Source organism: Ctenocephalides felis, unplaced genomic scaffold (genome assembly GCF_003426905.1).
Source record: "Ctenocephalides felis isolate EL2017-DRISC unplaced genomic scaffold, ASM342690v1 CF-g0.4_SCAFFOLD_02816, whole genome shotgun sequence".
In the NCBI taxonomy this organism is placed as follows: domain Eukaryota; kingdom Metazoa; phylum Arthropoda; class Insecta; order Siphonaptera; family Pulicidae; genus Ctenocephalides; species Ctenocephalides felis.
Window position 1 is genome coordinate 1 of NW_020538970.1, and position 13856 is coordinate 13856.

Sequence of the window (13856 nt, forward strand, 5' to 3'; positions counted from 1 at the left end):
TTTCCAAAGATCACTTCCATAAATGGATAATTTGCGGGTTCACTTTCATTTACTTAGAGAAGTTCAAGTAAAAAACACTTCATTTTTGTAATCAAAATAAATTCGTTACTGTTGTATAATAAAATCAAATTTCTCCTTTTAAAATATAAAACAAACAAAAAATTTCTTCATCTTTCTCACGAAACTATCTGGTGGCGAAACGGAGTTCGTCGGGTTTGCTAGATATATATATATATATAATATTACTCCGAAATTTGTTAAAGGACTTACTTTTTTCTAATTTATTTTCAAAGTACATGCATCAAGAATATAAAACCAAAATTTCAATTGTTTATTCTGCACGGTACGTCCTGAAGAGCTCCTCAAAATCCACAAGTGCAATATAACATCAGTTTTTAGAAACTTCTTCTAATATAAAGACAATAGGAGTCATTAAATAACAAAAAAATGTACGATGCCAGAACACCCATACACACTGAAGTTGGCTCCGGTGTTGCCCATAACCTGTCAAAATTTCAGCAGTGGGCTTTCTGCAAATCATTTAGGGGAATATTTAGTGCAATTCTTCTACCACGCGTCTGAAGACTCGATCTCATTTTTTCTTGTAGCGTTGTATCGTGGTCGTCCCATTTTCTGTTCAAGTATATTCTGATTGTGCGTTTTTAATTTCATTTTGTTTGCAGTTATGCCTTTCCATTTCGTTCTTTATGATTCTTTCATTTATTTCATTTATTTTATATTGTTCTTTCCTCTGCGGTTACTATTTGGTGCTCTCAATCGATTCGCTTGTGCACGTTCTTCTTAAGTAAGGCTTTTATTATTATTTTGTTACATTAACATGTTTTATTATAATTCGTTCTGTTTCTTTTCATTATATTTTTACTGCGCTTTTTGAAATTAACAAATTTACTTCTTCATTAGGTTTATTTTATTTGAGGGTTATTATCTCACTTTCTATATTAAGGTCTAGCTTAGGTTCCACTTTTTTACCTTCTTTTCACATTTAGGTCTAGCTGCTTCCATATTATTTTGCTACTTTTTAATTTAGGTCAGCTTAGTACTTTTGACATTTAGGTTCGTTACTAGCTTAGCTTCCTATTATTTAGGTACTTTTAACATTTAGGTCTAGCTTAGGTTTCATATTATTTAAGTCGTTTTTACATTTAGGTTCGTTACTACCTTAGCCATATATTTAGGATTTTTAACATTTAGGTCTAGCTTAGGTTCCATATTATTTAAATACTTTTTACCTTAGGTTCCATATTATTTAGGTACTTTTAACATTTAGGTCTAGCTTAGGTTCCATATTATTTCAGTAGTTTTACATTTAGGTCGTTAATAGCTTAGCTTCCATATTATTTAGGTACTTTTTTACTTACGTTTAATTACTTTCTATTTTCATTCTCTAGCCTTTAGTTCATACTCATTTCACAATTTATACAATTTAGTCACTTTGCTCCTTATTCTCGATATCTATTTTATTTGTAATTTATCCAATAAACCACATGGACTTTGTTTGTAGTGATGCAAAACCACGTTTACAGCTCGTAGCTCTTTATATCGACCACCTCAGGAGACAGCATGACAAGAGCAATCGTGTCAATTTTGTTATAAAACCTTTAAAACCATATATACTATATCGACATGTATGCCAAGTGCATTTGTAATATCCCTGCATTGTAATATCTATGTTTTCTATAACATAGGTCAATTGTAAATCATATAATGTGTATATATTTCATTTTTAATAAAAATGTTTATCCGAAAAGATGTTGTTCTTTAACTATGTTGGTATTGTTCATGGCAATATTGTTAAAATTTGTATGAGATAACCTCATTATTTTAGAACATTCTAAATATCATTATATATTTATATACAAATACTATAAATGCGATATATGAATAATATATATATATTGAAATATGTGAGTTGAGTGTTGATATATATTTCGATAAAACGAAAGACTGAAAAATATCAAAATTTAATACATATCATATGTTTGACTTCATTTTATTATATGATTATAAATATATACACAAAATATAAATAAGTTGTGTTCTAATGAACAGAGCGTACATCAAGAACTTTGATGTTCATTTAATATCTAAGCGTGTAAATTCCTGGCCTTAATTCCATGAGAAATGTAAATAAAACTGACAATAAAGTTAAAACATAGAAAATAGTGTGAGTAACTACAATAACTAATCTAAAACACTCTTTAATGTCCTAATCAAACAAAATTATCGTTTTCGTAATAATATTCGCTAACAAAGAACATTCACTGTGAAAGCAATTCTTTCATGGAGGTTATAGTGTTATTTGACGTTTCATTTGCGAATGACAGTTCGGGTGTATTACACAGTGTCTTTTGTCTCTGAATGTGGTAAGTCGTTTTTTTTTTGACGTTTGTTGGGTGTCTCAGTACATGGCATATTTTTGGGTTTTAAGGGGTGAGAGAGTTAGTTTTCGTAGCGTACAACAGTTCGAAATGGCGCTTTAATCGCGTATCGCTCGGCATTCGAATTAGCGCGCCAAAATTTGAAATGAATATTTTTATAGTTTTTAAAAAAAATTAATAATTATATAAAAAATGTATAACTTGAAAAATAATTTATTTTTGAATTGAATTTTTGCATTACAATATTATATTTTGTAAAAATACAATGATACTAACATATCAAACAAATAATGTATTATAATATGTATCTCATCAATAAAATTAAAAATGACAATAAACATATCTACAGCTTTAAATACAAATCACACATACTTATATAATAATTTTGATTGCACTCTAACTTGACAGAATGAAAATTTGACTCAAGGCTTTTGTATGATCTAATAATTGCCCGGTAGGATGTAGTATTAACCCCGTGACTTCTAATACTACCCAAAACTTCTATACGAGTTTATTCTATTCTAGTACTATAAAGATTTAGTATAACTTAGCGAACACTGAATTACAGTGTTTGTGTAACTGATAATCATCCCAAATAAGATTGGCTCTTTTCAGCATATTCCTTACAATGAATCAAGTCATATCGAATGACTTTACATTATATACACTATGTATTACATATATTCCACACTTTCTATTATATTCACTACACTTCCTCTGCAATTAAAAGTCATACTTTTTGTTTAAGCAATTATTCAAACTTAATAAACAATTACACACAACACTCGTTAACAGAATAGTGGCAAATCACAATAACAACTCAGATCAAAATGGCGGCTTGATGCTAGAGAATTACAAACATTGTCACTTGATATCGGCTCACTAGCGCCAAATCTTCACCTAGGTTATGTTACTTTAAGTACGATTAGTGAACGCGGGTTTTACACTGAGTACAAGGGCTGGGTTAGGTTATTATCTCGTTGGGATTCTCCTATATATTTTCTTGTCAGTACTTTATGTATAATGTATTCATTTTGTAAATAAGATAGTGGTTTATAATATCTATGTTTTAAATCCTTGGGAAATGACTTTATTTTTTATATATTTGAGATTAAGTTCGTTGTTCACGGTTTAATCAATTTATCTGGTTGTTTGTGTTGATGACTTTTATTCAAAATGACTATTATAGAAAGTTAGTATATATTTATTTAAATAGTGATTAAATTTCTTATTTGAAATGACGTCTATTATAAAACTGCATACCATTTCGGGGGCTATGGATGAAAGCCCCCCATGCTACATTCTTCAAGTTGATGAGGTGAAAATATTATTAGACTGTGGATGGGATGAAAAATTTGATCCTGATTTTATGAAAGAACTTAAGAGGTAATGTTGCTTTTTTAATGCACTATTTTTTTTTGCTTATTTTTACATGAATATTCACTTATAGGCATATACACACAATTGATGTAGTTTTGCTATCATATCCTGATGCCAATCATCTAGGAGCTCTTCCATATATTGTCGGTCGACTAGGTTGAATTGCCCAATTTATGCAACTATACCAGTTTATAAGATGGGGCAAATGTTTATGTATGATTTATACCAGTCTCATTACAATGCAACTGATTTCAATATTTTCACATTGGACGATGTTGATGCTGCTTTTGACAAAATTGTTCAACTTAAATATAATCAAAGCGTAGCCATGAAAGGTTATAAATAATTCTAAAGTATTTTAAATTGTTATTATATAATGAGCCTCATTTCTTAAATATTATCCTAGGAAAAGGTTACGGAATCACAATTACGCCACTACCAGCAGGCCATATGATAGGTGGTACTATTTGGAAAATTGTCAAAGTATTTATAGAAAAATGATTAAATAGAATATATGATAATTAGTGCCTGTTAATCTGTTGTAATTTATTTAGGAAGGCGAAGAAGATATTGTATATGCTGTAGATTTCAATCATAAAAAGGAACGGCATTTAAATGGATGTGAATTAGAAAAACTACAAAGGCCTTCTTTACTTATTACTGATGCTTTTAATGCGACATATCAACAGGCTAGACGTAGAGCAAGAGATGAAAAGCTTATGAGTAAGTTGAAGTAACTGTTTTGAATGTAACATAAATGTTCATATGTTTTGCATTTGTAACTATGTTTTTTACACATTTTTTATGTTAATCAATACATGAACTATAACTAATTTAATTTTTTCCAGCTAATATACTTCAAACACTTAGGAATAATGGTAATGTTTTAGTAGCAGTTGATACTGCTGGTCGTGTTTTGGAACTGGCTCACATGTTGGATCAACTATGGAAAAATAAAGAAAGTGGCCTATTGGCATATTCATTAGCTTTCTTAAATAATGTCACTTATAATGTTGTAGAGTTTGCAAAATCCCAGGTGCATTGTTTTAATAAGTTTGTGTTATTTATCCATATCCTATGTTAATGCTTAAAGCCTTCATATATAAAACTCTTTTGTGCATTTTTAGATAGAGTGGATGAGTGAAAAATTGATGAAAAGTTTTGAAGGAGCTAGAAATAATCCATTTCATTTTCGCCATGTTGTTCTATGTCATTCCATGGCAGAACTCGCTCGTGTTTCTAGTCCCAAAGTTGTATTAGCAAGTGGTATAGATATGGAATGTGGATTTTCACGAGAACTATTTGCTATGTGGGCTAGTAATCCTAATAACAGTATCATACTGACTGCTAGGTTTGCATAAACTCATTTTTAATTGAAAGCAGTTTTTTATATTAGAATGGTTGATTCATTAAGTTTTCCAATCTTATTTATTTTCTTCTAATTTCTAGACTTTACTATATATACTTTATTATATTACTATATATAATATATTACTATCACTTTGTTTTTATATATGTGTGATACTTTAGCCGATAATTCAAATAATCACAGAAGTTTATGCAACTATTTTTGTTTTATGATATTTTTTTATTTTTTTTAGATCATCACCTGGAACTCTTGGTCGCGACTTAATAGATAATGGTGGGGAGAGAACTATTGAATTATTAATGCAGAAACGAGTGAAGCTAGATGGTATTGAATTGGAAGAATATTTAAGACAACAAAAGGAAAATAGAGGACAAATGGCCTCAATGAAACGGTACTTTCTTATGAGAAAATTAATTGTTTATAAGCAATTTTGAATAGAATCAAAAACAAACCATATTTATATAAACATTATATTTTACTTAGTAAATTATTTAATATGGTAATTGCGCAATGATAAATTATTGAAACTGAAAATAAAAAATAAAAAGGAGTAAAATTGGCTTGGGCGACTAAAATATTTATTTCTGAAATAGGGAGAAAGAGGTGATGAGCTCAGATTCAGAAGACGAACTGGAAATGAGTATAATTACTGGTAAACATGATATTGTTGTTAAACAAGAGGACAAACCACAGACTGGATTTTTCAAGACTAACAAAAAACAGCATGCCATGTTTCCTTTTGTTGAAGAGAAAATCAAATGGGATGAGTATGGAGAAATAATTAAACCTGAAGATTATAAATTTGCTGAAATGGTTGATGATGTTGAAGAAGTTAAAGAAAATATTATTTTGAAGCCAGTTGTAAAGAATGTTGAAGAAATAGGTAGGTTTCTCTTAAATTCTGGTATATACTTGCTGCTCTGAATTAGCAAAACTGTTCTATATGTATAATCCAAAACATTTTAATCCATGTTTTTAAATCACTGCATTAAATACTAAAATAAACACTTGATGAAACTAAATTATCTAGACACTTTTTACAACAAAGAGTTCGCATAAGGTTCACACGCGATTGAAGTAAAACTTATTTGCTACTGTATGAAGTAGCAAATTTAAGTTAAGTAAAAATAAATACTTCATCATATAACAATTTTGAATAATGTTTATTAGTAATATGGCAACATTCGTGATGCACACATTTATTAGTGTCAACCATTATACACATTTATATAATGTTAAATTATAAATTATGTAAATATTCATAATAACATTAAAAATATGTATAATATTTTAAAACAATCATGTAATTAAAGTCATACTTCAAATATTAGAGAAATGAAGTAATTGCTGATTAATAAATTCTATAATATTCGTTCACACAGTGGATTATGTTAAACAACGTCTAAACAAATATTGTTTTTGCAACTTCACTCATCATGTAATTGTGTTTGAAGAACTTCATGTAATTAAAATTAACGTACATTTATTGACTGCTTGTATTTTTTTTTACTTTTTTGCTGGCGATATAATCTCATTCTTTGAACAGCTGTAATATCTGTCTTGCTTAAAAAATATTTTTCATGTTAATAACTTCAAAGTTTCATAGAAACTACGAATAATATAGTAATAATTTCTAATCAATAACCTTATGTTTAGTACACGGCACAAATGTTTAATTTGTTTTATTATTTTCAAGGAACAGGGTAAAATATTTTTCCAATTCAGGCATAGTTCATTTAATCAAGATTTTTGTACCACGATGTAACTTTAAAACGTTTATTTATCTATGCCGGTTTCCTTGTTGATATCGGTACGTATACAATGTTTATGCGACCAGTATTGAAATGATTTCATCGAGAGCGAATGACGTACAGTTCGTGCGTAACGCTTTTTCCGTTACATGTGTACGGATTTACAACCTAGTCGCGCCTAAAGAAGTTTTACTTCAATGAACCTTGATTAATAATAAATTGTTTCAATAAGTAGTATATTAGCATAATTCAGTTTTTGTTTTTGTACATTAACTTAATAGTATTAATTTAGCTTCAACATTTTTATTATTCAGTTCTTAAACATCAAACCTGAATCTTTATATTATTAATTAGTAATTAGTAATTATATAATCACATGTTTTATTTCAGTTGATACTACAGAAACTCCGACAAAGTGTATTTCAGCATTAAAAAAGATAGAAGTAAGCACAAAACAATTTACTTCACTTCATCTACTTGTTTTTCTCCTATTTACACTTACTTGTTTGGATTAATTTTTAGATTAAAGCACAAATACAGTATATAGATTTTGAAGGGCGATCAGATGGGGAGTCTTTATTGAAAATTCTTTCACAATTAAAGCCGCGTAGAGTTATAGTTGTGCGCGGTTCTGTAGAAGGAACTGATGCTATCAGATTACATTGTGGACAGATGGGTACTCGAGTATTTTGTCCAAAAAGAGGTGAAATTATTGATGCTACAACTGAGACTCACATTTATCAGGTATTTTAAGAAATATTTTATATTGACTTTAAGTGTTTTAGTTTGTTATTAATTTGTAAATAAGGGCAGAAATCTAATATTTGTTTGAGTTCTTTTTTTTAACTTCCTGTAGGGTAAGTTATTGTACCGGGCCGAAAGTCGGAATTGAAAATTTTTACATTTCTCAACGTTTTGAAGGTTTCTGAACATTTTGGCATACCTCCGAAAAAATGGATGTGTGTGTGTGTGTGTGTATGTATGTATGTATGTATGTATGTATGTATGAATGGATACAAATTTCCAGTCACGTTTTCGGGCGCACGGATAAACCGATTTGAATGGTTCAAAAAATATTCGATTCCTATTGATAGGGAAAAGAGCTGATTAGTTTTTGGCAAAGGCAGGTCCAGCCGTTTCGGAGATACGGAGCAAAGAGTGCAGAAAATAGAAATCGACTTTTTGAGAAGACGGAGTATCCGATTTGAATGATCTAAAAAACATTCAATTAGTAATGATTGGGGGAAGTGTTTATTAGTTTTTGGCAAAAGCAGGCCCAGCCATTTCGAATATACGGAGCTAAATATGTAAAAAATGTCAGTTTTTGAGAGAATTAAGCATCCGATTTAGATGATTCAAAGAACTTTCTGCTTGTCTTAACAAAATAATTAATTTAGGAAAAAAAATTTTTGTTCCAACTTTTTTTTTTTTTTAATATTTTGTATATCGAAAATAATTCTGATTTTATTTTTGATAGTTCTAATATACTTTACAAATAATTTTAATTTTGCAATTCAGTTTATATAATTCTTATAAATATTAGACAATGTCACAATATTCAGTATTCCTCGAACATTTCGTTACGGTACGGGAAGTTCCAGCAATTTGCCTTAAGGCACGATGCCATAATTTCCTCAAGACAGAATTCCACTTACAGCTAGTTTCTATAGTATAATTACCAGTTTTGATTACAATTTCATATGTCTATATTGTTTCCTAATTCTTATAGTATTTGGTTGTTTGGAATGTAATTTCATTTTTCATAGACCTTTTGACAGGTCATTTATGTAAAATAAACAAGTACTCAATTTAAATTATATATATATATATATATATATATATATATATATATATATATATATATATATGTTTTCATAAAAAAATTCGATTCTCTAATTTTATGTTTTCTCGACGTTTCAAGCCATTCTGAATCGAATGAGACCAAATTTGGAAAAAGTATTTGTGTGTGTGTGTATGTGAACAGATTTTTTGCTGTAAATCGACGTTTTCTCGAAAACGGCTGGGCCGATTTTAGAAATTTGATGTATTTCGGTGAGGACTATCGTTTGTCAGTTTTGTGCGATGATCTGCCAAGCCGTTTCTTTGCAATTTGAAAAAAAGTGTTAAACTTTTCGTCCACATTTAAGCTCATCCTACCGAACCGATTCTAAAAAATCAAAAACCGTTCGAAAGATATTAGTTGAGAATGGTACTGATTAATTTTAGGTGAAAATCTACCGAGCTGTTTTCTTGTAATTAACTGTTGAAAAAAAAATTTAAGCCGATTTTTATGTATTTTTTTTTTTAGCGATATATACCATGGTCTTATAGAACTTACTGAAATATTACGGCCTTATGGCAAATAGTTTGATTTTTAAAATTCATCAAAATTTGAGAAAATGAGTAGTTTTTTTGATATTTGTTAAAATTAAAATTAGACTATTTACTTGGTATAATGATAGAGTACTTGGTCTTGAACATAATAAACCTGTCCTGGAAACTGGTTCAATTATAAAAATTGATTTTTGAAAATTTGCTTTTAGAAAATACTCCGAGTCAAAGTGTTCGTTCGTTTTCAATTATGTGTAATAAATCCACTCGGAATACTTTTAATCACTCATAAATTAATTTATTTTTTATTGATTAAGTCGATTATTTAAACATATCGGGAAGTTCATGTAACTTGCCTCAAGGCTAAATACCAAACCAACTAGTTAGTTATTTACTCTAAACTCTTACATAAAAAAATAATTAATAACAATATGGGTACGAAATTTTTACATCAAATTGATGTTCACAAAAAAATCGATTTCGTTTTAGGATTATCACATGCAATTGTAATTTTATTTCTATTATTATTATAGGTCAGATTAACCGATGCTTTAGTATCCCAGTTAATGTTCCAAAAGGGCAAGGAGGCTGAAGTTGCATGGATGGATGCTGAAATTGCAGTTCGTGACAGCCATCTTGACAGAACTCAAGTTTCTGAAGAAGAAGAGCAAGAAGAGCCAATGGAACGTAAGTTTCGAAAACTTCAGAGAAAATTGTGTTCAGCAATTGCAGTTTTTGGAATGATTTTTATTAGCATCGTTCGAAAGTTTATGCATTTTTCTTGCATCAAATTCATGGCAAAAAAACATTCCAAAATTTAAAGTATCTGAGCAAGTACCACCGCGCTTCATGCAAAGACACTCGTATACTGAGCTAACAAGATCTTATACAAACGTTTTTTTACAAATCAATTTCAAATATTTAAAACCATGATAAGGACTCGCATTGATTAGTTTTACCAGACGATAGAATTAGTGCATAAATTTCCAATTATCCTGAATCGCTCTTAAAAGTTCAAGAACTGTTTGAAAGATTGTAGTTGGAAATTGTCTGATCACTAAAGTTGTAATTATTTTGAATGTTAATTCTTATATCAATTTGTCTGATCCGTTTCTTTGCAATTAAGCAATTGTTGAAAAGAATATTTTGACCATTTTTATAAACTTTGCACGATTATAGAGCGACGGGATCGGAATCAGAGGTCTTGGGTTCGATACCCGCTTCGAGAAGCCTGAAATATAGATATCAATATGTTTCTAAATGAAAATAGACCTTATCCGGCATCGTTGCATCACTATTTAATAATAATATAAAGTTTAATAATGAAAGTTATCACAACTTTTAGGATTCTGATTGCTGTTCAAAAACTTGGAAAAAAAAACACATAGTCTAGTTTTGCCACTTGCCTTAAGACTGTCACTTACATCTAGTTTTATGTTATCTCTTTTTTCAACTAATTTTATTTTAACCCTCCGTCGGTCGGAGTTGTCTGGCCAGACTTTTTTTGACTACAATTAAAAAAAAAAACTTTTAGTAATCTTATCGACTTGAAATTTCTTGACTTTCCTAAAATTTCATTAGCTGTCGTTCAATGAAAAAATCAGGACGAAAAAATGTACAGAAGGATAATTATATGGATATTAACTTTTTTATACTTCGAACAGTCGGAGTGGTCTGTCTAGACCAACCAAACATTTTGTACGAAGAGTATGACGGTATTTTCTATAAAATTGCGTTTCATATATTTTTTGCTCTGTATTGTAACCTGAAAGTTAGTATTTACACGCACACATATGAAAATTCTTTGAAAACCTATCAAACTTATTGGTTATCGCAAACATTGAAAATCGGATGAATAATGCGCACATTATCAACAATTTTTCTACCCATACTGCGTGGGAAACCTTTTTTGGCAAACCTGTAGCCGTAAGAATGCAATTGAAATTATATTTTCACTTTGAGTTTTACAGCTCATTTCAAAGGCGGCGGCCCCTCATTTCGTTTTCATTTGAAAATCACATTCATTTCGAAGGCGCCGAAGAAGAATAAATATTGTTCTCCATTGATATAAAACAGAAAAATTAACGAAAAAAAACGTGTTTTTATATTACATGATTTGTTTTTTGAAATATTTTTATTAAAGACAAGCTCAACACATGCAAAAGACGGTAAGAAAAAGAAAAAATCTAAACTAGACACCAAAAACTCATTTATCCCATATATATGCATGTAACATGAATGGTGGTCCAGCCAGACCACTCCGACCGTTCGAAGGTAAATAAATATCCGACCGACGGAGGGTTAATGTATTCTGCAAGTTAGTGTTTAAACACTAACGGAAATTGCACATATTCATTTTTAACTTCCCGTAGGGCAAGTTATAGTAATAGCTCAAAAATCGATATTGAAAATTTTTGCATATCTCGTTTCGAAGGTTTTTAAACATATTTTGGCATACCCTAAAAAAATGGATATGTGTATTTGTATGGATACAATTTTCCGTCGACGATTTCGGGCGTACGGATCAACCGATTTGAATGGTTCAAAAAACATTCGTTTGCGTTTTATTTGATTTAATCGCAATTATTTTTATTTTGAATTTTTTTATGATGATATATTTCAATAATATTTAATATATCTTTCTAAGTGTTTACTTTCTGCTTACGTATCATTGTTAATTCTATATTGATTTCAATCAACTATGGATTTTACTATTCTAGAAAACTCAGATGCAGATTGTATTCTCACTTTGGAGCCGTTAGCAGCTACTGATATTAAAGGGCATAGATCTGTGTTCATCAATGAATTGAAGCTAGCCGATTTCAAACAAGTATTGAATAAGTGCAACATTCCATCTGAATTTTCAGGTGGTGTATTGTGGTGTTGCAATGGAACCCTTGCTATTCGTAAGGTGAGTAAAGTCGATTTTTCATTGCTGTATTATTGATTGACAATATTGTTTCGTTTCGTAAGAACTTAGAAAAAAGCATGCAAATACAAAATGTAAATCATATTGGTAGTTATTCAATTATATGGTGCTCCATGGTGTAATGGCTAAGATTACAGACTCGTGTGAACGGGGTCGTGAGTTCGAACCTCGCTCTGATGACGATCTTACATCGTGCAGTCGCGATGGTCATTTTTCACTTGAATATATAGATAAAAAATATGCTTCTGATTGAAAATATATCGTACATCTCACGGACCTACCCATACTTTGACAGTGCATTGAACTAATAACATTCATATTAATATTATCTTCATTTGTTTTAAGATATTCATATATTAACATCAAAGACAATTCAGATTATGTGGATTATTTTATGTTCGTTATATAAGTCAGATATGTCAGTATTTCGAAAAGTTACTTAGACATTATGAATTATAATTCTAAATAAACAGCACAAAAGGGCACTAGGTGTTACTGTGCTAAGGTTAATAATCACTAATTCGATTTTGATAATTCAAAGTTGATTTTTTACAAAAAGGACATACTTAAATAAAGTATAGCAAAAATTATGTTAATAGTTCATGCAAATTACTGCAAAAAGCACAGTAAATTTAAGAACTCATACCAACTTTATACACGATTTATGTTTAAATCTTTTTCAACACTTTATAATTTTTGCATTTTCATTCTTTAAATATTTCATTTAATATAATTTGTCCGATTTCCATATTTTATCTGCTATATTGCAAAGCCCTTTTCTGCAATGTTTACATTATTATCATATACATTTCTCGGTAATTTCAGGGACTTGGAGTTTAGATTCTCGAACACAGGTTCACTAAGTCAAGCTTGTCAAAAGTATTATTTTTATCATATATCATATATTTAAATATTCATAAAATGCTAATATTTTTTTATTAAATTTATACTGATAATGAGGTATACCGTTAATTCATAACTCCACATTATATTTAATTTAACAGGTTGATACAGGACATGTAACTGTTGAAGGTTGCTTATCAGAAGATTATTATAAAGTCCGAGAACTTCTATACGAACAATATGCTATTGTTTAAAAATAATGTAATATAATGAATAATCTAATTAACAGCTGGAAACATTGCAGGTAAAATCGGTTGAATAAAAATTAATTTCAATATTTATGAAATTTGTACAACAATTATTAAATATTTCTAATGTACTGTAACAAAGAAATTAAAGGAATATCAGATTATAGTTATTTATACAAAAGTGTATAGAATAAATTTAAGCATTCTATTTAGAAATTAAAGCTATATTATTAACATGGCTATTTATAATTAAATTCCCAAAGGAGTAGTTTATATTTTTGCGACAAAATCCAATTTGCTAATTTTATGTTTTCTCAACAAACATTTCTAAAAATTTAAAAACCGTTTGAAAGATATTGGTCGAGAATCATGCTGATTAGTTTTTGGTAAAGATCGGCCGGATTGTTTTCTTGTAATTAGCAGTTGAAAAAATATTTTTTGACGATTTTTATGAACCTATTTTCATGATAGATATCATGGTCTTATAGACCATACTAGAATATTACGGCCCTACGATTAGCCGTCTAACTTTACACAGTCAATTCCGAACATAAAATCCTAGCCTTACTCACCCACACATAGCCATGTTGATTGAAAAAACCTTCT

General features: G+C 29.5%; 1 protein-coding gene across 1 annotated transcript; it reads left to right on the top strand.

The window, feature by feature from the left end:
* Positions 1–3615: 3615 nt before the first annotated feature.
* LOC113381336 (probable cleavage and polyadenylation specificity factor subunit 2) lies at positions 3616–13348 on the top strand. The gene is given in 14 exon segments (XM_026620285.1): positions 3616–3785; positions 3850–3935; positions 3938–4114; positions 4186–4262; positions 4334–4502; positions 4628–4815; positions 4907–5130; positions 5381–5539; positions 5742–6031; positions 7290–7342; positions 7422–7643; positions 9764–9917; positions 11966–12141; positions 13164–13348. Coding segments are annotated over 14 exon segments (2217 nt in total). The 5' UTR covers positions 3616–3636; the 3' UTR covers positions 13257–13348.
* The last annotated feature ends 508 nt before the right edge of the window (positions 13349–13856 follow it).